Source organism: Osmia lignaria, chromosome 8 (assembly GCF_051020975.1).
Source record: "Osmia lignaria lignaria isolate PbOS001 chromosome 8, iyOsmLign1, whole genome shotgun sequence".
In the NCBI taxonomy this organism is placed as follows: domain Eukaryota; kingdom Metazoa; phylum Arthropoda; class Insecta; order Hymenoptera; family Megachilidae; genus Osmia; species Osmia lignaria.
The window spans coordinates 8859720-8886002 of NC_135039.1; the positions used below are offsets into that span (position 1 = coordinate 8859720).

The 26283-nt window shown below is 37.0% G+C and overlaps 2 protein-coding genes across 2 annotated transcripts in view; one reads left to right on the plus strand and one right to left on the minus strand.

Annotated features, from left to right (window-relative positions):
* Positions 1 to 10551: 10551 nt before the first annotated feature.
* The window catches only part of LOC143305497 (uncharacterized), a 743008-nt gene continuing 727276 nt past the window's right edge, over positions 10552 to 26283 (minus strand). Inside the window, exon 5 of the mRNA XM_076689414.1 lies at positions 10552 to 10736. Within this exon, the coding sequence (XP_076545529.1) occupies positions 10706 to 10736 (31 nt within the window). The 3' untranslated portion in view covers positions 10552 to 10705. The remainder of the gene's footprint in view (positions 10737 to 26283) is intronic.
* Positions 19041 to 23463, plus strand: LOC143305563 (uncharacterized). The gene has a single exon (XM_076689643.1). It carries the CDS (start codon positions 20886 to 20888, stop codon positions 22113 to 22115), a length of 1230 nt encoding a protein of 409 aa, XP_076545758.1. The 5' UTR covers positions 19041 to 20885; the 3' UTR covers positions 22116 to 23463.

Sequence of the window (26283 nt, forward strand, 5' to 3'; positions counted from 1 at the left end):
AACCCAACGGAAATAAATACTATCTAAATTTTAATTTGTTCTGACCGTAGAGGACGTTTCTGCGTCATACGCGGTCAGAACTGGTGGCATCAACTTTGGTTTTTCATCGCCCAAAGATAAGAAGAATCAAATTCAATACCTTTTCTAACATCTATCTTCATTTTATTCTTTCTCTTCTTTTACGTTGCACGCTCGCCGCGTTGAAGAGATTCCGTTGAAGAGTGCAAAATACGTAAAAGTAATTTAACAATACCAATTTTATTTATTTGTTTCTTTTTGTATAATTACAAATAACAAAAAGTAATTCAGCTTTGAGCGAATAGAAAAATTCAGCTTCGAGCGAATAGAAAAATTCAGCTTCGAGCGAATAGAAAAATTCTGCTTTGAGCGAATCGAAAAATTCTGCTTTCAGCGAATACAAACAAACGGGTCTCATTTCAATCAGTTTTAACAAGAATATAAAAATGTCTAGATTGCCGACGAAATCGCCGAATGAAATTTATGATGCTCTAAAAGAGCTTTGGTTTATTGATAATGAAGGTAAACTTTTGGCATGGGATAATGACGTTTAGATAAAAGCGGTACGTGCATTAAAAGGTACAATGACAAAGGATTATATCTACCTTTAATCGAAACATTGGAATATGCCAAAGACGAAAGTTTCGATACAACGGTATCAGACAATTTGAAAGACGATCCAAATTGGTCGATGAGTAAAACAAATTGCGTATTACCAGCTTTGCGCGAATCAATAACATTGTCGAAAAGCGAATGGGACAGTCTGAAATTAAATATCGCAAAATACAAAGATCGCGAATACGACGTACTCGTTATTGGTTGGTCTGACGCGGTATACGACATTTTATGGAGTCATCTCAAATTGCCCTGTCCTTTCGCGTTTAAAAATGCAAAAATAAATCGAAATCCTGGCGAGATATTCTTGTCGATTAAAGGTAGTTGCTCGGAATGCAATTCAGAAATTCATATATACTGTAAAACCGAACCGACTGAAGATAGTCCGATTTTATATATTTCCACCTTCGATTCTCGCATGATCGTACATGAAAAGAAGCGGCAAGTTCGTGGTGATAGACGAATGCGCATTGGAAAAGAATTACAAGGTACATCTACTTACGCTTGGCGAGTTGGGATTGTTTAAAGTTCAAGCGGCTCTTACTTCAGTGTGGGACATGAAGTATGGTGAAGAATTTAATGGCTGTATTTATGAGATTGGGCTGGATCATTTTTATGTGATGTATTGGAGTCCCACACAGCTATTTCTGTATAAAAAATTTCATAACGAAGATAATATTGGTAGTATTAGTATCGATGCAACTGGCGGACTAGTAAAACAGATTCCAAAACCTGACGGTTCGAAACGAGTCGTTTATCTTTACCAGGCCGTTTGTGGTTATCGCCAGAAGATTTTGCCTTTATTTCAGTTGATTTCCGGAAAGCACGATACCAATACATTAACGTATTGGATGCGAGAGTGGTTGCGTTCCGAAGGATCGATTCCGAAACAAGTAATCATAGATTACTCACCTGCACTGAATGCAACTTCTGTAGCATTCAATAACAGAGATATTAAAACATACATCGAGAACTGTATTGTCTTCGATAACAACTCATCATCTATGCGTGTCCAACATCCTCGATGTCTTATTCGCATTGACATTACACATCTGATAAAATTAGTTGCTCGTTGGAGCTGTTTCAAACATGAATCTCCTGAGAAAAAAGACTTTTATCTGCGCTGCGTCGGTTTCTTGACTACATGCACAAAGATTGACGAGTTCATTCAAATATGCACGGACGTTTTATCAGTAGCATTTTCGACTTATGAAAATATTGAGGATAAACAAAGTCATTGTTTCGCTGCCCACAATAGAATTATGAATCGTTTGAAATCTTATCATCTTTCTAACGATATGCCAAACAGTCCCGAAAACAATGATCCCAATTTGCTGGAACATTGCGATGTTTTTAACGAGATATCTTTATCGAGCAGTGCACTTAATGTAATTATGACAAAAATCGAAACAGGTAGCATTGAGAACTTAAAACAAGGTCGATTAAATCCATACCATTGCCCTCATTTTGGTTCTTCTTTATTCAAATTATCGAAACAGTTTGTTTTATGGACAGCTGTAATGACAACGGTACCCAATGAACAACAAAACTCCACTCTCGTAGAGTTGAGAGATATACATGTTGTTACTTCGGCTCGAAGTGAAGAATACTTTCGGGAATTAAAATATCAAGTTTTTAGAAAGGTTTTTAGTAAGGCTATCAGAGTAGACAAATATCTCGTTATTTATCTTAGATCTCTGATGGGAATTACTAAACTATTGAATGTACCGAAAAAAGAAATTAAGAAAAGAAATCTTCCGCTAATAAACTCACGTGAAGAAGTAGCCACCGATAGCACAAGAGGATCTGAAGATTTTGTTGACAATTCAATCGGGTCAGTAATAAATGAAATAAGCGACGATTCTCACATTGATAAATCGGAGGACTTGGTAAAAGATCTAACAAATGTTTTACCCCAATCGGGAGATATTATTTACAGTGTTCCATCTGAAACATCCTTTCTTAACGAGACCGAAAATTGGAAAGGTCTTGTTAAAAAGACAAATCCAATTAAATCAAAAATATCAGATAGAGCGAACAAACGAGGTAAATATCTCACCGTGTACGCGTCTCACTCCGTCGGTAACTGTCTCGGCGCTAGTTCGAATTATCGAAGCCCAATTACGCACCAGGTCGATAAGCGATACTCGCGCCGCGATTTCGATTCTGGATCGTTCCGGATAACTTTCGTTATTCGTGCGAAAGCCACCAAAACGTAAGCATCTAAACCGAGCCGATTGAATTCAAAAAACCGTTCCCATCCTAAAATTAAAAGATTCTCGTGTTCGTGTTCCGAGAAACCAAAACCGCTTTACCACGGGAAAGTAATTTCCATCTGTGTTTGTGTTAGAAACGATTAAATAATTGACGCGCTTGTTAAGTGACTTTATTTAAATACACGAATTTAGCAAGTACATTTGTTCACTTAATTCCGCCTCGACGTCCAAGTCCTTGCTTAGCCGTGAACCATCGACCGATTGTGCATCAAGTCGTGAAAGTGCACTCAACTCTTTCCAAGCCTTTACACACCGCATAGCCTGATATCGAGATTATTCACAAACGGCCAAAATTTACCCCAATGGTACCGATGCTTGTAAATGGAAATTCTTTAAAACCAATAAATATCGGTAAACAGATCGTTAGCGTACGCAACACATGTGCGTTCGATTCTACTATTCAAAGCATTTTAGTTGCTTATCATAATTTCCAAACATATTCCAAGTATCTTCCAAAAAGTAACATCTACATATCTACATTTATTCACGAGGGGAACTACCCAAGTGTTACGCTCACTAAGTGCCACTAAAGAAATAAAAGATGGAATAATGGATTGCTCGAATGACATTTCATATCTGCAAGAAATATTTATTCTTCGTGATGTGCCGTCTATGAAACAACCGTTGGATGCACTAATTGTTTAATAGAAAAGTCAATCATTACGCCGGTATTACATCTTAACTCAGTCTTTATATAGAGATGCGGCCTGGCAGGTCTACAAGAAGCCGTAAATGAAGCTTGTAAACCAAGTCACACAAACACGTGTTCACGATGCAAAAATACCAATATTACGAAAATTCATTCGGGAGGCAATCACATGGTGCTTAACATCGAAGATGTTGGAAACGCTTTGCTTTCAGCTCGAATGGAACATCCCAATTGCAGAAAACAATTTACAGTTAAGGAAATACCAGAAAAGCTGGTTTACGATAATTATACATATAAATTTGTTTCCGCGATTATCTACATTGATGCTCATTACTTCGCGAACATTAAACGAATTACTGGTAAGTGGGAAATTCATAATGATTTGAAAGAACGAGTCATGAAAGCCACTGCGCGAACACTTCTGCAGAAACATAATATCCATATTTTATTTTATGCCCAAGTATCCAATGCAGTCACTGCAAACACCTAGAAACCATTCAGAACCAGTTGGAAAAGACGGATTTCAAAAATATTAAAAATTGACGAAGTTGCCTCTTCGGAGTATAAACAATCGCCTGTAACTTTTAAACGATTTAACTACAAACGAAAGGGAAATCACTGCAAACAACTACAAGCGATTCCCTATCACATGGAAAAGACGAATTTTAAAAATAATGAAAATTGACGGAGTTGCTTCTTAGGCGGATAAACAAACGGCTGTAACTTTTAAACTATTTAACTACAAACGAAAGGGAAATCACTACAAACGAATACAAACGACTCTGAATCACATGGAAAAGACCGATTTCAAAAATCTTGAAAATTGACGAAGTTATCTCTTACACGGATAAACAGTTGCTCATAACTTTTAAACTATTCGACTACGAAACTTTTTTACTACAATCAACTACAAACGATATACTACCATTTTCCAAAAAAAAAGTAAATTTTTTAAAAGTCGGGTGCCAGGTTAACATAGCCCGCCAATGGATCGTTTTTAACGCACCCCATATATTACCAACCCGTCCTCAATCTCCGTATTTAAATCCGGTGTAGCGCATTTGCAATGAACTAGAGAAAGGAACACGAAAATACCCTATTTTGACGAAACAGCAATCAAAAGATGCATTTTTAATAGAATGGAATAAAATCGGTTCAGAAATAACGAAAAATTTAGTACATTCGATGCCTAACAGGTTAAAAAGTGTTATAAAAAGGAAAAGACTGAAAATAAAATATTAACTTCAATGTTCAGTAATATACATACATTATAAAACAGTAAGTATGCCAATACTTGTGTTTTGCTGAAAACAGTTTTTTAAGTATTTTTTATCATTTATCTCTATTGTATGTGTTGGAATTTGAAATGTTTTGCCAGATAATTCACGAACCTTCTTCGGTGATGCATCCTTCCGGTTGGAGGGCGCTGGTGCGGGCGTCTTTCCCGCTTTCTTGCGTTTTTTTTCTTTCAGACGTTATATTAACATGCGTGATTAAAGATATATCTTTTGTTTCGTTATTATATATTTAATCTTAAATAAAGTATTGGTATAATGAAAACCATCAGTAAGGCTATCCAACAATAATAAATTATAATATATTTAAATCATAGACTTCAAAATTATATTTTATAAAGATAAAACTTCGTTTTGGTGGAACAAAAATTAATGGTTCAAAAATATCAAACCTTGTAGTTTTCAATCTGAAATATCCAAAAATACAAATAAAAAGTTTAAGGAAACCAATGGTTTAAAAAATACAATTATGTAAAAATGTATATATTTTGTGAAGTTGGACAGGTTAGTACGATACGCCATATTGTTTCTACCCATACTCTGATTAGTTCGTTTACCTTATTTAACAATATATATATAAAACTTATTTTGCATTAACGTGACCGTAAAATTTAATATAACCCTAACCTAACCAAGTCATTTATATGAGTAGAAGCAATATGGCGCCATAACAACTTGCAAAAATATGTTAAATACGTACAATTGTACGTAATCGTATTTTTTTAACCCTTGGTTTCCTAAACTTTTAACTTGCATTTTCGAATGTTTCAGGTCGAAAACTATAAGATTTGATACTTGTTAACCAAAAATTATTGGTCGCCTAAAACGAAGTGCAGCAAAAAGAATTGAATAATAAATCATATATTTAAAAAATTTACACAGGATGTTAGGTAAATCTACAAAATTACGGCTTCTGCGAAAACAGTCTTTGGGTATACTTCCGAAAGGCCCCCCACCCCAGGACAACCAAACTTCGGATTTATAGTAATTGAGGGACGAGAAATCGAATGAGACCATTTTCAGAACTGGCAAATAAACCGTTCTCGAGATATACAGGGTATTCTAAAAGTGTGGGACCCCCTATTATCTCGATAAGAACGCATTTCCACCTAAAGTTAGGATTAGTTTCGGATGAAGTTCCGAATACGACCGGTCGCTGATTAGGATGAAATTTTGAGGGGGGGGGGGGGAGGGGGGGGGGAGGAGGGGACCCCAAATATAAAGTGGTATCTTCGGCTTCCTATTAGTTTCCGAGATATTAATTAAGAACTTTCGTACAATACATTGAATTTTTCCTATACAGACGTAACTAACACAACCGTCTTCGTTGTAGTAAGCTGACATCGTCAAGTGTTGAACAGCCGCTGACACAGCGGGGGTTCCAACCTGACTATCTATAGGGTGTCCTATTCAAAACTTTGGAGATACGACGATTGTTGTAGCGTTGCCGGCCGCCTTCTGGGGGCCGGAAATTTATCTAGCCTAACCTAACCTACGTATAAATCAAATGTGTTTAATTCCTTGAGAATAAGTGATAAAATATAAAACATAACGTAATGTAACTAAAAAAAACAGATTTTACCTGGAACACCCTATAGAAACGGAAGCCGATATCGCAATGGTGTGAACGGCTGTTCGACACTTGACGATGACGGTTGCTACAGCGAAGACGGTAGTGTTAGTTGCGTCTGTATAGGAAAAATTCTATGTATTGTACAAAAGTTTTTAATTAATATCTCGGAAACTAATAGGAAGCCGAAGATACCACTTTACATTTGGGGTCCCGTCCCCCCTCCCCCCTGCGCTTCAAAATTTCATCTTGATCGGCGATCGATCGTATTCGGAACTACAGCCTTAGTTTCCCCCAAAAAATTCACAAATCGAAAAGTTATTAACATTTAAAGCTATGGAATAAGAAATTTGTTCTTATAAAGTAAGAACTTTCTAAGGCTTCTTCATGGACAATTCCAGATGTACACAAATACTTTATTTTGATAATTTCTCAAATAAAAATTCGATAATGGTTTATTATTTATTGTTTATTATTTTTGTATAAAAATTAATATCAAACAAATTCGATAATTGTTTATTATTTATTGTTTATTATTTTTGCACTTACACTTATGTTTTTATAAATATTGGAGTATACTTTGACCAAAACCTGATATAAAAACAATCGTTTTCACAGAAGCCGTAATTCTGTAGATTTACCGGATGTTACATAGAAATCTGGATTATGCTAATACTTTTGTTCGGCACTGTACTTCGGTCCCAAGCGTTTCGCTTTCATCGAATCTGTACTGCATGGATGATGTTGGTATTTCCCAGGAATCGTACAATAAATATATAAGATATAATAAATTGTCGTTAGATTCGAATTTGGTATAACGCACATTCGATCACCTTGAGGGGTTATCCCGACGGCCGTTACTGCGAAATAGAAAAGGATAACCTCGACAGAGCAACGGTCGTGGTGTCAGGTGTCAGTTACGCACCGAATAAACACGCCATAAATATATAAGAAAATCTGTGTGGAAATATTGTTTAAACATCGAGCCGATGGTTCGAGTTCGAGGAAAGGAATGTAAACACTAAGGCCGTTTTTGCCGTACTTAGAATTGCTTGGAATAATCCAAAGTTGTAACGGACATTCCAATCGGGGTTATCTCATCAGATATAATGTTAATAAATGTATTAACATATGTTGATATTTTCAATCAAAAGCAGAACTGAATTAAGATTTCTTGGGTCCGAGTGATTGATAAACATGGTTCAGGGATGAACTTGTAGAAAAGCTACTCCCCCTCCGATTTCATTAATTTTGAAATATGTTGTAAAAGTCGATATTGTAAGCAACTTTTTTCCTCTAAGCTATATGTCGGACTCAATTAGTTTACGAGATATTCGCGAAACAATATTGTTACAGGATTGCCTCGTAATAAGCAACACGCTCGGGTCTGGCCTGTTGCTTATTACGGATCAGGTAGGCTATTCGGCTCGACTTTGTTCTCGAAACGGGACGATAGAGAACACGAAAAACAAGTGAGAGATCCGAGGTAGCGGCAAATCATAAAGTGATCGGCCGTGCAAGGATGTTATTTTTTGAACAAGGATAGAATATAGCATGCCCTCTCATTCTCGCACTATGTTTTATTTCGAAGCAAATATACCAGACTGAGAAAGCATAATATATATTCCATCCTTCTTCTACTAACCGATGTCACTGCTCAGTCGAGCGTGAAATTTATTACCCTAAACATCGGCTTCGCGCTTTCATGGACCTCTCACTCATTTCTCGGATCTCTCACTTTGCGGGCGACATTAAACGAAAAGGTGGGGATAGAGATTTGCTTATTTCGAGCCAGAAAACTGTTGCTTATTACGGATCAATACTGTACTACTACAGCGAATTCTGCCTATACGTATGCGCTCGTCGCCATGTGTGTGCCGGCTCTCTTGTCTACCATTGCTATAGGCAACTACGTGTGGTCCGGTTCCTATTCATACAACGGGTGAGCTGAGAAATCAAATTATAACATTTGCTCGCGTGGCCGGCCGCCTTCCAGCGGCCGGAATATTGATGTAGTCTAACCTAACCTAACCTAGACGTATAAGTAACTGAAAAGTAAAATACCACCAACATTAGTTTTAATCAATGTGCACCACGAAGAGGTTGTTGGGCGGATTTTGCACATCAAGTGTATGTGTACATGTAGGTGTGTATATGTGTGTATGGATGGAATATAATGATTTCTGTTATTTACATGTCCAGATTAGGTTAGGTTAGGCCATAATAATATGCCGGCCGCCTTTAGGCCACAAGTTCAATGTCAAAATTATCGATATTAGTTAAATGTAATTTTAAGCTCACCCGTTATATGAGCGGTAACCGGGCTATGTGGTGCTGTTAATACAGGGAGATTCTCTCGGCGCGCAACACAATAGCCGCCCCGCACAATGGAACCCTGCTGTGTTTGCGGGCAAATAGCTCAGGAGGACCCAAGACTGCTCTGTGTATTTTGGGTCCGGCGACTTGACCTCCTAGGCTTTTTGCCCGCAAACACAGCAGGGTTCCATTGTGCGGGGCGGCTATTGTGTTGCGCGCCGAGAGAATCTCCCTGTATAAACAATAGACAAGCGACGGTTGCTTGCCGGCGCACACACTGCCGCGGACGTATACGTGCAGGCGAAATTCAACGGAATGATACTAATAGTCTTTCGCGAATATCTCGTAAACTAATTGAGTCCGACATATAGCTTAGAGGAAAAAAGTTGCTTAAAATATCGACTTTTACAACATATTTCAAAATGAACGAAATCGGAGGGGGAGTAGCATTTCTACAAGTTCACCCCCCCCCCCCCCCCCCCCCCCCCTTACCCGAGCAAATATTTCTGCGACCTTGAGACAGAGCTACATAAACTAGGAATACGAATTGAAACATCTGCAGATAATAAATCAGAAAGAAAATTTATAAATGATAATTTAGTTTATTTAGTCCCCCTTAGATTTCTCCTTAATTCGACGCTAATGAAAAGCTTGTATGGGAAGAATTTATGCTTATTTACCGCCATTATTATATAATAATTTATAAAATTTCAAACAATAAACTCTACTGTAATTTTATAAATTTTTTATCCAATTGCTAAAAAATATATCCCCTTTTTAAAATTTTTATATCATTATATGATGACTTAATGATTTTTCATGATTAAACAATTTTCTAACTTTAAAATCTATAAATCTATAACTATGACTATAATCTATAACTATAATTTTGCAAATTTTGAATCCAATTGCCAAAAAAATAAATCCTCTTTTTTAAAACTTTTCAAATCATTAAATTATTAAAATGCGAATCCTTCCGATGTTTCCGTATCATCGACGCTCGGTAATTTTCCATTTCCGGAAAGAACCCTCTACTATAGTCTTAAATGCGAGAAATTATCAATGCCGTACAGTATTCTGAATTAATTGCAATCTTCGAACTAAATTTATCAACTATGGGGACCTACGAAAGTTTTATAGTCTCAGGGCACCAGAAATCTTAGGAGAAGTGGGCATTTTGGGGTTCCAAAAATCGAATTCTTTTATTTCTTTATTCAATAATAAACAATATTCGGAATCAGAATTTACAATTAAAACAATTTTTGAGAATTGTTTACAAAGTTGAGCTTGACACGTGAATTATTGACAGAGATAAATATTTAGAAAAATACTTCCTATATAAAATCACACGTTTTCCTGCACTCGTGTTCCTTTTTCTCAGTAATCATTCAATCGATCTAGTTACAATTTTGTGGGTTTTTACTACTAAGGGTAACACGTATTTTAGGAAAAGATTTTTCTGAAATTCGGCTTACAATAAGACTAGCAGCATCTTTTATGTCGAAGGTAAGAATACAAAACAATTCACATATTTATACGCTTGTATAATTTTTCTATTCCGTATTTCAATATTCCCTGTAGCTCAAGTACGCATTTAGTATGATACACTAGATGCTCTAGTAATTTGAAGTTGATGTCTAAGGTAAATTCTGAGAAAAAGGAACTTGAAATTGGCTTATTTTCTATGTATCGTGGAAAATGCCCCCTTCACTTGATTCGCTTCTGCCGACGCCAATCATTAAACGCAGAATGAAAATTTTCATGCAAAGATACAATGTCAAAAAAAATAGAAACTGTGTCACTTACCAGAATTCGAAGATGCCCATGGTCTGCTGGTTGAGGGCAGTAACGTTCTCCAGGTTCGATCTGCTTGCAGTTTTCGTTTCCACATAAAGTAACGTCGACCAAAAACGATGATTCTTCAATGAAGCCTTCTTCGCGAAAAACGGGCACCGAATTCGCAACTTCAGAACTTGTCCCGATACGCGCACAAGCAACTGCAGAGAATAACCGACAACCGAAATTAATACAATTTCAAAGTATAATTACAAAAAGTTAATTAGTAACACTGAATAACTAGCTAGAGGTTAATCTGCGAAACGCACGTTTACACACAAGTTACCGTAAGTTAATTTTTCTAGTCAAAGCGACACACGAGTCAATATAATATACTAATACGTCTGTACGCGTCGACCGTTCTATTCAGAATGATTATGTAATGGCGACGAATGACGAAGGGCCCGTGTATGATGGAGGGAGTTCAGCTCAGCGACACGACGCAACGGTGGTGGTGGAAACTTTCGATTTTGAACGACGCAAGCGGACTTTTGGGGGGCGATTCCCTCGTTGAACTTATTGTCATCGTCAAGTCGTATCTTCGATTGTGTGCGAGTTTTCGCACGCGCACGTGCCACTAGCGAAGGCAAACACGTTTAACGGTCGCTGAACATGCGCTGTTGATACTTTTTCTTCTGACTATAATTTAGATTATTATTTGGACGAATAATCATTTCATTTTATAACAAAATTGAAAATCGATTTAATGTTATAATCTAAAAATCTCAGCATCATGGAAAAGGTGTTTTAAAAGAGGATTGGCAGAATATTAATTCCCGTTTTATCGTTTTCCTGTAATATGTTTAAGAAATAAGGTAATATATATCACCGTTAAAGTATAAAAATTTACAGTCAATGTGTGCAATAACTAGTTAATACGTGTATTTATGTAAAATTTCAGCAAAGTTTCAGCAAAGATGTCTATCATTGACATAAATTTTTTTAGGATCTGGAATTTTTGTGTTTTGAAGTTTTTAAATTCTGGTATTTAGAAAGTTTGAAATCTCGGAATTTTTGAATTCTGAAATTTTGATATTTTGAAATCTTAAAATTTTTAAATCTCAGAATTTTTGAATTTTGAATTTTTCATGATCTAAAATTTTGGAATATAGAAAATCTAACATTTTGGAATTCTTAAATTTTGATATTTTGAAATTATAGATTCTGAAAGCTCAGAAGTTTGGAATGTTTGAATTCCGAAGTTTTGAAATCCTAAAATTTTTAAATGATGAAGGTTCACATTTTCGAGGAGAAGCGAGTTTAGATTGTTAGGGGGTATCGATTACATATAAAAATGTTATTATATAGAACAATGATCGACAAACTTTTTTTATATATTGCCGAATATTAAATATTTTTTAGCTTTGCCGGCTAAGAGACAAAACTAAAATTATGTAGAGAACTACTTATAAAATAAACGATGTTCTCATAAATTCTATATTAATGAAATTAAATTACAGCTATAATCAGGAATTTTTATTTCTTCCTTTTGTTACGAGCCGGAGGGGGCGGCTGCGTAGCCGGGGCTTAATTTCGGTTATGGTATTTGTTAATGGCTTGACCAGTGTTGTTATTAACACTGGGAGCCTAAGGAAGTAGACGTGGAGACGAACCTACGTATGGCTAACGTAGGGAGCTCCAGGAGGTTGATTATAGTGGACGAACCTACATATGGCTAACGTAGGGAGCCACAGGAAAGGTGAAGACGTGAGGACGAACCTACGTATGGCTAACGTAGAGAGCCGCAGGAAATGTTAGTATTAGGTCTTGTAACTTGATTGATCTACCTCGAGCGGTAAAGGTACACCTTAGTGGGTTTCTGGATTAGTAAATATAATTGAACAATAGTATGTAAATTAAAATAATATGAGTTTATTCTCTATTTCGGGACCTTACAATTGTTGTGTGTAATTGTCGCGGTGTTCAATGAATTAAACCCTAAGTTATTAGTTTAAATGAGTTGAATAAATAAAGTTTAGTTTCGATTCCGCGAGGTAAGAATCTAATCCTTCTCGGTTTTTACGAATGCGAGCAAACGGGGGCGGACTACAACGATTAGAATAATGCTTAACAGCAGACAACGTACTGTATAGTTACTGAGTGCTTGAAAGGAACTTGAATACCCGATCTCGTAGAGTTTCCACGTTGCAGAGATTATCCGTAGAAGATCGTACTGACGTGTATCGAACTGATTCTAGACTTCAATTAGACCCGAGGTGCCCTTGTCGCCACCCTTTTTATACTCAAAAATTAGAGTAAAAAGAGTGGTGGGGACTGACTCTACGTGGCCCGTAGGCCCGCGCCCTTGCTTTGCGTTGGTCTCGAATTTTATAGAAAACGGTTGGTGTCGGATGCACACATCCGATTCCATATAAGGAAATCTTTTGAGAAGGGTTTGTAACACCATATAAGGAAATTTCCGAGATAGATACGTAACACTTTAATAACATTCCCTATAATTGAGGTTGAAAAATTATTTATGAATTACTTATGAACAGGACTTTGAACGTCATGTCACTTAAACATTTTATATGTATGTAGTTTTTGTTTCAACATTTCTAAACCGAAAACAGTGTCCTCAACTCTTGAGCATACAAAAACAGAAGCAGAATCGTAATTTATGGACTGCTGATATAGAATATCGTCTACTTGATCAATTTTAATTGGTGGAGAGAACCCCAATTTCAATCTGATTTCGTATTTCACATTATTTTCATTTACTAAATTTTACACTGATTCTCTAAATATTCTTCCAATATATGAAACTTTCCTTTAAAAATTATCGATTTCATTTTAGATTAATATTCTTCCATGTACGGTAAAGGCTGGATATATGCAATGAAAGATTGGCTGGATATATGCAACATCGCTATCCCCTCCACTTGGGGGGATCCCCGTAAGCGAACCGAGACGCTCGACGAGGAAGCCGTGTAATACGATCCGAACCGTTATATCGGGGTGACTAATACTAATTCAACGATAAAATTTTTTTATTTTTAACTTTTTCTTAATGAAACTTTTACTAACGCATTTGTGAGATTTTTCTGATTAAAATGATACCAAACATAAGGCAGGCCGTACACCAAAGATGCATCAAACACGCAACATGCAACATGCAACATGCAACACGTCGCATGTTGTGTACGAACGTAGAATAGGTATCGCGGCTGAATACAAACGATGTGTACGGACGCAGAATCGACACCTCGAGTGGATATATGCAACATTAAATGTTCAGAATCGACATCAAGGCTGGATATATGCAACGTTTAAATGCCCAGAATCGACACCTCGGCTGGATATATGCAACGTTTGAAAGCCTAACCGACACCGCGACCGGTTTTCATTTCTAACCCTCCTTTGCTTTTCGCCAACTTTTAACATCAATTTTAGCAAGTAATTATACTTGAAACTATATCGAGTTTGGTACAGCTTTAATCACAAAAATCTTACCAATGCGCTAGTAAAAGTTTCATTAAAAAAAAGTCAAAAATAAAAAAGTTTTTCCATTCAATTAGTATTAGTGACACCGATACGTTTCGGCTCTTTCCTTTGATCATCGGACCTCTCTCTTTCCTCCACTGTCTGTCCCTTTCTACGTTCACGCTTGGCTGGCGTCGCGTGTAACCCGAGATTCGACACCTCGCTTGGATAAATGCAACCACTGGGTCCCAATCTCGGTTGCACTTATCCAGGTTTTACTGTATGCAACGTCTGGGTCCCAATGTTTGTTGCATGTATCCAGCTGTTACTGTATGGTCACAGTATTGTTATAATTTTGTGTGCGAAATCTATCGTGTCAACTGTGATTGTTTGAGTGTTCGCGTGTTTTTTATAATCAGAGATTCGTGTATTTGTTCTCACGTAGAATAATAAAGTTATGTTATAATTTACCTGCAAAATGTCTAGAAAAAATATATACATGCGGGTGGAATTGAGTTGAAATTTAGTTAAACTTTAAAATCACAAAAGTTAGACATTTGAAAATACAGATATTTCCAAACTTGATAATCTCAGAATTACAAATTTTGGAAATATATGCATTTCAAAGTTTTTAAACCTGGAAATTCCAGCGTTTATAAATGTGAACATTCCCCTCCTGCGCTAAATCTTGGCTGAAGGAAGCCTATTTTGTACCCGAATGTACAACCTTGATAAACGTGTACTTTTCTATGTATTGCAGTTTCAAATCCATTTTATAGTTTCATTGTTTTTATCCGACTTCGAAAAGAAGGAGGATACTCAATTCGGTGTGTATTTTTTTTTTTTTCTTTTATGTATGTTCACCGATTACGCGGAGACGGATGGACCAATCGGAACGAAACCTTTTGCATCTGGTAGAGTATGCCTTCCGATTGGTCCGATTTTGCATTTTTTCATTCCAAACGCTTTTTATTGCAAAAAAAACGTACTATTTCCTGTACGTGCGGCGTACGTTTGCCGATTACAGTAAAACCTGGATAAATGCAACCGAGATTGGGACCCAGTGGTTGCACTTATCCAAGCGAGGTGTCGAATCTCGGGTTACACCCGACGACCAACCAAGCGTGAACGTAGAAAGGGACAGACAGTGGCAGAAAGAGAGAGGTCCGATGATCAAAGGAAAGAGCCGAAACGTATCGGTGTGATTAATACTAATTGAATCAAAAAACTTTTTTATTTTTGACTTTTTTTAAATGAAACTTTTACTAGCGTATTGGTGAGATTTTTGTGATTGAAGTGGTATCAAACACGATATAGTTTCAATTATAATTACTTGCTAAAATTGATGTTAAAAGTTGACGAAAAGCAAGAGAGATCGAAATCAAAATCAGTCGCGGTGTCGGCTCTGATTTCAAAGGTTTCATTTATCCAGGCGGGGTATCGATTCTGGGCATTTAATGTTGCATTTATCCAGGCGAGGTATCGATTCTGGACATTTAATGGTTTCATTTATCCAAGCGAGGTGTCGATTCTGGGCATTTAATGTTGCATTTATCCAAGCGAGGTGTCGATTCCTAATCAGTACACATCATTTATATTCAGTCGTGGTGTCAATTCTATGTTGTTTATTGTATTACTATTGTTTATAAATATAATTCAAACTATATTGTGTTTGGTGTCATTTTAATCAGAAAAATCTCACAAATGCGTTAGTAAAAGTTTCATTAAGAAAAAGTTAAAAATAAAAAAGTTTTATCGCTCAATTGATATTAGTCACACCGATATTACGGTCGGATCATATTACACGGTTTGTTCGTCGAACGGCTCGGTTCGCCTAGGGGGATCCCCCCAAGTGGAGGGGATAGCGATGTTGCACTTATCCAAGCATTCTTTCGTTGCATTTATCCAGGTTTTACTGTACTCAGAGACGGATGGACCAATCAGAACGAAACATTTTGCGTCCTATAGAGTATAACTCCCCATTTGTCCCGTAAGAAAAAATATTTTGCATTTTTTCATTCCTAACGACTATTTTTTCTAAATTTATGTTCGCCGATTACTCCGAGATGGATAGACCAAGCGGAACGAAACATTTTGCATCTTGTAGAGTATTTCTTCCACTTGGTCATGTCAAAGAGACATTTTGCATTTCTTCATTGTTAACGATTTTTTTGCAAAAAACTTAATGCTTGGTTTATATTTTTCACCGATTACCGCGAGACGGATGGACCAATTGGATCAAGAATTTTGCATCTTGTAGAGTATATTTCCCGATTGATTTCGCAAAAAAATGTTTGTATTTTTTCATTCCTAACGACTTATATCGCAAAAAACGTGATACCTCATTTATATCTTCTAGCGTTTATGCTGCAGGGAATGTATCGATTGTGATGAAAACTTTCACATTTAGTAATTCAATTTATTGAATTTGTTAATAACTACTGTTATAGCAAAAAATCTATGCCTTCATGTTACTCTGCAAGGAATGTATCGTTCGCGTTGAAACCTTTCATATTTAGTAGGAATTACAGGGTGTCAGGCGACTACCTCGACAGCCATAGAGGGATGATTGCTAATGGGATTCTAAACAACTTTTTCCTTTGCCAAATTGTTGGTTAAGGCTTGGTTTTCGAGTTAATAACAAAAACCACCGACCAATACGAGCGCGCATAGAGCGCAGTCCCAGGGACTACAGTGTCGGGTACGAAAACCGGACCTGACGTAGGTCGCAAACGAATGGCACCCCGTTGGCATAGCACAATAAAAGAACTGAACTGGTAGAACATTTTTAGTCGCTGTTTAGAATGAATACGGAACCTAATCTCTTCATAATGTAAAAAAGGAAATTCTAAGGATTCTAAACAACAAATAAAAATGTTTGAAGTGGTATAATTAATAAACGTTTGAATTGGAGGCTACGCTAATGATGCAAAATTTGAAAACAATTTAAATTGATACTTACCCATTCGTTTCTAAATTAACTTGCTACGCTGAAAGCAAATAATTCCCACTAGGTCACAGTGTCGATTCTGGACATTCGACGAGGAAACACCTCGCCTATTATTCGTACCTAAGTGCAATAAATGAGGGGAGTTCATTGGCCCAATCATGAAAACTGCTGTTTTACCGAACGTATTTCCTCGTTTCCCAGTGACAATTATTTGCTTTCAGCGTAGTAGGTTAATTTAGGAACGAATGCGAAAGTTTCATTTAAATTGTTTTCAAATTTTTCATCATTAACGCGGCGTCCAATTCAAACGTTTATTAATTATTCCATTTCAATCATCTTCATTTGTTGTTTAGAATGCTTAGAATTTCATTTTTTACAGTATGATAGGCGACAAGAGATTAGGTTCCGTATTCATTTTAAACAACGACTAAAAATGTTCTACCAGTTCAGTTTTTTTATTGTGCTATGCTAACGGGGTGTCAAGCCGTTCGTTCGCGACCTACGTCAGGCCCGGTTTTCATAGCCGACATTGTAGTCCCTGAGCCCGCACGCTGTACGCGCTCGGATTGGTCGGTGTTTTTTGTTAATAACCAGAAAAACAAGCCGTAACCTACATTTTGGAAAAGGAAAAGGTTGTTTAGAATCACCTTAGCAATCATCCCTCTTCGGCTGTAGAGGTAGTCGCGTGACACTCTGTATATCCGCGATGATCCCACTTGCAAAAATTTATGAAATTTGTTGTTTATTCACCATTTAAATTTGGTCAATATTTCTTCGGTTTATGGTTATGGTTATTAGCTAAGCAACAGAAACCTAAAATCACCTTACACTATCCTACAAATACTACAGGTTCCACTAAAAAGTGTGAAATAAAATAATTTTTAACAAAAAACAAATCCGACTTCGAAATGCACTAAAAAGTATCAAATAATTTCTATTTCATTTATACCAATATTCCATAGCTATTAATAATATCCACTTAATTGTTAAATAGGATACCAAATACATTTCAAAGTTTTCGGAGGCGGCGCAAAATTATAAACTTTTCTTCTACTAGGAGGATCCTAGGTTAGGCGTCGGCAACATATGACAAATGACCCATTTGATAATTTCAAGGAAACAACATTCAACGGGAATCAACATACCCATTGCGGATTAACTATACTGCAGTTCACGAGGGACCATACTTAACTCGCGCAACTCAGTAGGTCTGGGGACATTTTTAATAACGTGTGTGATATAATTTTTTCTTCGAAAAATAATAGAAATTTCGTATTGTGTATCTTTACCATATCGTCATCAGTTATTGTACGTCATATATTTCTGTCCACCATTTAAATGATCGCAAAGTAAAAAGCAAGCTGAAGAGAGGAATGACACACGTTATTAAAAATGTCCCTAGACCTAGTGAGCTACGCGAGTTAAGTGTGGCTCCTCCTGAATTGCGGTATACATGTACAACAGAAGTGCTACCAACTGCTGATACAGTCGTTACAAATAAGAATGTTTTCTGCCGTATCTATAACGTTTCGAATTTTTTTCTTACGACTTATTAATTACCAGGTTTGCCATACCGCAGTCAAATCGCTATTGGCAGCATCGTATATTCGGGTATTTTTAATTTTGCGTCGCCTCCGAAAACTTTGAAATGTATTTGGTATCCTATTTAACGATTAAGTGGTTATTATTAATAGCTATGGAATATTGGTATAAATGAAATAGAAATTATTTGATACTTTTTAGTGCATTTCGAAGTCGGATTTGTTTTTTTGTTAAAAATTATTTTATTGCTTAATAATTCAAAAAGGAAGCTTCAAACCACTTTTTCGCAAAGGAAAAAGTTGTTCAGAATCACTCCACCTACCACCACCTCAGAGGGTGAAAATACGTTACGGGACACCCTGTATATTTCTCATCAATGCGGAAAAAGATCAATGTCGTTTCGACAAGAGGAGTAGAAGCATTTACTAGTTTCCACAGATTTATTCCATTTTACTAACTATAGCACAATGAATTCGCGTAAAATGAAAGCTCTTGCTTACATTACTTTACATTATGCGTTGGAGAAACCTGAAAGAAATCTACCCCGTTGGTGGGTTTCAACTTTCTTCGACGTAGAGAAAAATATAGTGCATCCGCGTTGTTGTCAGATTTAAAATTTCAAAGTGTCAGTGGGTTATATAAGAATTTCATGCGGATGCACCCAACAGATTTTGAATTTCTGTTGAACATAATTGGACCAGAAATTATGCGGCAGGATACAAACTATAGAAAAGCTATTGCGGCGCAGGAACGATTAGCTGTGACGCTCCGGTTTTTGGCAACGGGCGATTCGTTTACAAGTTTACAATACTTGTTCAAAATATCGAAGCAAACTATTGGCAAAATCGTTCCGGAGATGTGTGAAGCCATTACGAAGGCACTGAAATCGTATATTCAGGTAAGTGAACTATAATTCATTTTTCTGAACGGCACAAACGTGAAAATAGAAAACAAAAGTTGTGTCTTTTTACAGATTCCAAAAACTGAAACGGAATGGCTGAAAATCGCTCAGCAATACAATGACACGTGGAATTTCCCCCACTGTATCGGCAGCATATAACTATTCAATCGCCAACACACAGCGGAACTGACTACATTAATTATAAGGGATTTTTTAGTGTTGTCATTCTGAGTGTTGTAGATGCTAATTATATTTTTTATTTGTAGGCGTTCGCTGCCAAGGAAGAATTTCAGACGGAGGTGTATTTAATAATTCTTCTCTATATCGGGCCATGGAGGAGAAGAAATTAAAGATACCAGAGGCTATTCGGTTAAAAGGAAGGGAAACACCAATTCCTCTCTTTTTCTTAGGAGACGAAGCCTTCCCGATTTCTGAACACCTCCTGAAATGTTACTCGGGATATTTTACGAAAGGATCGCAGCAACGTATATTTAATTATCGAGTATGCCGGGCCCGAAGGGTTGTTGAAAACGACCTCGGCATATTGGCCGCAGTCTTTCGCGTATTAAGGAAACCGATGCTTTTATCGCCGGAAAAAGCTTCTCTTGTTTTAACAACAACGATGTTACATAATTTTTTACGGCAAAGGCCAGATTCTTCTCGTCTTTATACTCCTCCTGGAACGATGGATTACGAAGAGGAAGGTATTTTGAGAGGAGGTAATTGGAGGGAACAGGACAACGAAATAAGAGCGCTTTTGCCCTTGCGAGGAGTTCCGCAGAGAACAACTTCCGCGTTGTTACAAATAAGAGAGGAACTGGCCCATTATTTTTTGGCGGAAGGAAGGGTACCTTAGCAGAAAAACTGCGCATAGTTTTTATTTAAATATTATAATGTAATGTAACATGTGATAAATATAGGGGAGAGTTGCCGAATTTGGACCGCGCGCCGCACAGTGGTCCCAAATCGTCAAAACGTGGCCAAAACCTCAAAATGTGTTCTAATTTAGGTAGAAATGGGTATTCCGGGGTTTTTTGGATCACTGATTACGAATCTGAACTTGAAATGTCCAAAAAACAAAATGGCGGATCCAATATGGCACCCCCATGTACATAAAAATGACCAATTTCTATACCAAGGCTAATCTTCCGTTGTGTTGGAGTTCGCTAATTATAAATCTTAAGTTAAAATTATTGTAGACAAAATAGTCAATTAAAATTTAAACAATACTTCCGGTTTTGAGAAGTTTATGAATGAAAATGGATAGCACAAATCAAATTACGTTTATTAACTAAACAATTAACTAAACAAAAACAATCATTCATTTTCCGAATTTTCGGTATCATCTGAATCTTCAGAATCTCCTTCCGTATCTGTTACTACTTCATCTTCGTACTTTGTTACAGGTGAAATTAACAATCCCACAGCATCTATCGATAATGCTTTCCTTTTTTTTTTGAGGCAGTTTCCTTATGCTGGAAATATACGGATCAGATGCTACAATCAGCCGCAGAAATAGATCTTCCATTGTTTTTTCTCGCGAACACTTTCGAGTTTAAATTCATTGCCAACACTATATTTAACGTCGATGAATCGGGGTTTTCGACGGTACAAAAATCTCTACAAAAGGTGGTTGCTCGTAAAGGTAAACGCCAAGTAGGGACCATAACAAGTGGTGAGCGTGGCGTTCTTACAACTATGGTATGCGCGGGCAGTGCTGCTGGGTTTTATGTTCTACCTATGATAATTTTTAAAAGAAAAAAGTTCAATAATGATCTTAAAATTGGCGCACTCCCAGGAAGCATTGTTACTCTTTCAGACACAGGTTACATAAATTCCCAATTGTTTGTTGAATGGCTGAATCATCTCAAAAATCATGTAAACTGCAATAAAAATAAGAAAGTCCTTTTACTACTTGACGGACACACGACACATAGCAAAAATTTAGACGCTTGTATCTTTGCTCGAGATAATGGAATAGTATTATTGCAGTTGCCTGGGCATACTACCCGTCGTTTGCAACCCTTAGATGTTGCTTTTTTTGGGCCACTACAGAAATATTTTACCCAAGCGCAAGAAACATTTCTTCGTCAATATAAAGGTGATAAAATATCTCAAACTCAAATTTCTAAATTACTAAATGAAGCATATGGCAGAGCGGCAACTGTGGCAATAGCTGAGAGTGGCTTTCGTGCCTCTGGTATTTGGCCTGTTAACAGACATATTTTCGAAGATCACCGGTTTGCCCCATTTGATAGTTTACAACAACAACATTCATCAAACACGGCAATACCACCGTCATTCAATGACAGTGGTAGCAGCAGTAGTGATTTCGGCGTTGATTATGTACCTCAAAAGAAAAAAAGTAAAACATTTAAGGATATTCTCCATGAAATATCACCTCCACCAACACCAAATTCACAGTCAGGTCCATCGTCTCCTCGAGTAGGACGCATTGCCCAGAAAGCAGTTGTAATAACAAATAGTGATAATATTTTAGAATTAAACCATATCAACCGAAAAAGGATGAATAAGGCAAAACCACCAAATGTTGGGGATAAAAAACAAAAAGTACAAATTAAAACTGCTTCGTTTTGTATTATATGTGAAGAAACAAAAGAAGAAGAGATGATACAATGTATTAAATGTCTCACCTGGGTCCATACAAAATGTGCTGGAGTGAGTCCAAGAATCAAGAAGTACTTTTGTTTTAATTGTGCTTGATGGTCAATTTTGAGGAACCAGCGGTCCATTTTGGGAAACCAGTTTCTTTGATTGGACCGATGACTCAATTTCTATAAACTAATTTTTCTTTATAATAATTTGTATTTTCTTAAAAATAAATTACGTTATTTTGAACATCAAAATAGTATAATTTTTTTCTACTAAATCGTTTTTATTAGAAATGCTTCTACAAGCATATATATTGGAAAATGTTCAGGTGGTCAAAATTCGGCAACTCTCCCCTATAACCCCCTTATGTTCAGAATAGTAATTCGTAGTGTGTAAATAAATTGTAAATAACAAATTGTTTTACTGCGTTTTTATGTACGAAAATATAAAACTTAATAATTTATTGGTTTTCCACCTCCACGAATTATATCGAAAATTCGATTTGACGTACTATCGATGTTTCACTATATTAAAATTTAATTTTCCAACATATTTATGTAATTGTCTTATTTGTGTAATTTATTTTCATCCCTAAATACAACCTAACAAAAATTAATTGTGTTTACAAAGTATTCCTTTTGTACTGTAACGTGGTGACACCCGTGCCCCCCCGTTACAATCGCTGCGCTTCGCCCACCTCGCACTTCCACCTCAAAATAACCCATAACCCTTCCCTCACCTTACCCCTTTGCCCTCTCCACCGGTGTCGGGCCGATGGAGGCGACGAACAAAACTAATAAGGACTATCTTCAACAGTAGCTTCGAGGCCGGCGACAGACCCCTAACCCTTCCAAGGAAAAAGAACAACGCGGGACTTCGGAAAACTAGACGAAGCTGCCCACACGATTGCGAAAACGCCCACCCGGAGCCATTTGTCACCGAGGTCGAAAACCTCAGCCGACCCGTCACCGAAGGATATCCGCCAGCCCCATCGACCCCGATCACCGGTATATCGAAGATCGATAATCGATCTATCCCGTTGCCGGAAGAGGCCCCTTCCTAGTCCCATCCCCTTCCCAAAAATATCCCGCGACGGGATGGTCGGTTAATGAGCCTGAGGCTACGATATACAGAACACGTTTTGTAGAGTATTGACGAGTGAGATAAGCGATTTGTGAGTGAGTGATGTACTGCAGCGGGGTAAGCCCTTCCGTTATTAATATTATAAACGGTTTGAGCTCCGGCAACGGCGATCTTCTCCACCCGCGCATCCTACTCCGCGATTTCGTCGAACCTCCCTTTTCCAGTCTCCTTTTTAAGATTCCCCTTTTGTCGACTCCCTCTACGCGTAACGTAAAGAACTTCCTGGGAACCCTACCTAACCCTGAGACCTCCTTTCCCCCGATACACCTCCTTGCGTACTCCCCCGCGAGATATTGTAAGGACGTAAGTGCCACGAGTCCCATCCCCTGTAAAGACCCCAATTCTAACCCCTTTCCCTACACCTTAAGATTGCCACGAAACGTAGCTGGCGCCTAACGAATTTAAACTGTCCCGCGACTTGTTTGGAAAGAACAATTGTATAGAGACAGCCCACGAACGGGTCACAGTACAAAGAAAAAGAAATTAAATAAACATTTTTACTAACATTTTCTCAATCTATGTTCGTGTTTACTTTTACGCACTGTATATCGATCATCGGGGTTTAGGCTAAAATTGTAAAGTTTAAATTTTGATTTAAATTTTGAAAAAAATGTGTTCATATTCTCTGAAGTTTCCCCTTCAGAAGGATAGTGAATTGAAAATTGGCGTCACAATAAGCTGGAAAAGGACGCTCGGCTATTATGGTCGATTGTCTATACCAACAGACCTCATATACGACTAAATGACCCCATTTCTACCTCGAGAACTATATTAGTAACCTCTTGACCAACGACACCTTTTTAATTAAGTTAGATTTAAAGCTGAAGTGATGCGGAAGTGAATGGACAGAAATATCTTTTTCAAATATTACATTCAATTATGTAACTCAAAATGAATACAATAACCATGCTGATTATCTACAACCTCGCTTTGCAACCCCATAAAAAATTTGTGGAAATATTTATTAATAGTAATAATGTAAATGTGGCTCCAATAATTTGATTAAATAAAGTGTTAGGTCACAGAGGGAGGGAAGAGAAAGGAATAAATGCTATTTAATATTATATACATACATATGTATATATTTTATATATTATTTGTACACCTTGCTTCTACAGTAATCTCTCTCACATTGCCCGTTAGGTAGGAATCGAAAGTGGGCAACTTGGGAAGACTAGAATCGTTTTTCCAGCCTCGCAGCTCGCCTTTGTAGTTTGCCGAACAAAGAAAAGGACAGCGAATAAAAGAGAAAGACAGAATTAGAGTCGGGCAAATGAAAGATTTAAAAATCAGTACTACATATAAACTTTTTTATTTTTAACTTTTTTAATATGCAATTACTTTTATCATATTGGAGAGATTTTTGCGATTAAAATGAAACCAAACACAGTATAATTTGGATCACCTTTACTTATTAATACCTATTAGGTAATTCATTTCATCATCGCTTTAAATGAATTACAAAAGCGGATTTCTAGAAAAAATACACAAAATATTTGTACACATTATCTGTTGAATACGTAACTTGTGTCTGGATAATGTGGAAAAAGCTTACATTCGAGGGACAATGCGGTGGTACAGCCTACGTTGTAGGGACAATGCGGTGGTACAGCCTACGTTTCAGGGGCAATGTGATGGTACAGCCTACGTTTTAGGGACAATGTGGTGGTACAGCCTACGTTTTAGGGACAATGTGGTGGTACAGCCTACGTTTGAAACTCAATAGATTTTTCAATCGCGTTAAATAATTTTAAACTATTTATGTATGAAATATAATACATATTTACACATGTGAGTTATTTAATAAGCCTTAATAAATAAATTTAGTCCGAATTATATCGCGTTTGGACTCATTTTAATCGTAAAAATCTTGGCAATATGTGAAAAAAATTTATGAATAGAAAAAAGTGAAAATAAAAAAGTTATATTCCTTTATTATAAATTACTAATACTCGAACTCTCATCAAAAGGACCGCGTCGCGTGTCACATTACATACATCACATGCTTGACTGACTTCCATCGAGATAACATAGGCGCAGAAGTGACGTATACATAAGCGTAGAAACAGCGTAGGGACAATGTGAGACGTCCGTCAGTATGGGCAATGTGAGAGACATTACTGTATTTCGACAAATAATTGCATTATGCGTGCTTGAACATGCACCCTTTCACAATTGTTGAGGTTTCTCATTTTCGCTGCAATAAAATTTGCGAAATGTTGGAACTCGTCAGGTGGTAGATCTGACGCCGTCTCCAGAATGTGAAATGCCCTCACCAAGCGGTCCTCTTTCTCGGTATGCCGCTTTTTCGCGGCAACCGTTCTTGTTGGGCGCAATGGGGTCCTCTCTGCATCCTGTCCCATATACGACTACTCTGCCACCTCATCTTTTACCGCCTCTGGAGTTACGATTTGTACTTCATCTTCCATCTGAAAACAAGTATTGTTTCTAATTTGTTGCTAATAAAGTATGCTTAGTATGCTTTTATGAATTGTGGAAAAAATAAAAAAATAATTGAAGGTTTGCGTACCGTACTTAATATCCTGCTTGATTTATTTTTATCCCATAGGAATTGCATACTTTCGAATGCAAACCACTGGCTTTTATATACTTCTTGTGTTCCTACAAACAAAATAACGATAGAAAGTTAAATTGAGCCGCACTGTTTTCTGATGTGTAATACTGTATAAAGTACCAAATATTTCTAATTTTCAATTCATGAATGTATGATAAAAAGTACTTACCCTTTCCAGTGCCAACACTTCTTTTCATTTTCAACTTTTCCCTCCTCAAAACTGCTTTTGATTTTTCTATTTCTGCGCTTAATTCCTCCTATGCATCTTCTTTCTTTAATTTATTAAAATAATCGCAGTTTTTGGGGTCCCACAACGCACTTTTTGATCGGTACATCTCAATCAAGGTGAGCATTTCTGCCGTACTGAAATCCATGGAAACTGTCTGTCTGCAGTCTAAACGACAACTAATCTTGTTCCGTATTGATGAGAAATATGTCACTTCCTAATCGTGGTGGGGGTGAAAAGTGGTCGTCATAGGCGGTCAATTTGGAATTTTTCTGATTGGTTGTCTTTTGCAAACGCGAGGGTACCTCCTAGTTCGCGTGGAGGTACCGCACTTG

Coding starts and splice junctions, on each gene's coding strand:
- LOC143305563 (XM_076689643.1), top strand. CDS start 20,886: ATGCTACAATCAGCCGCAGAAATAGATCTTCCATTGTTTTTTCTCGCG.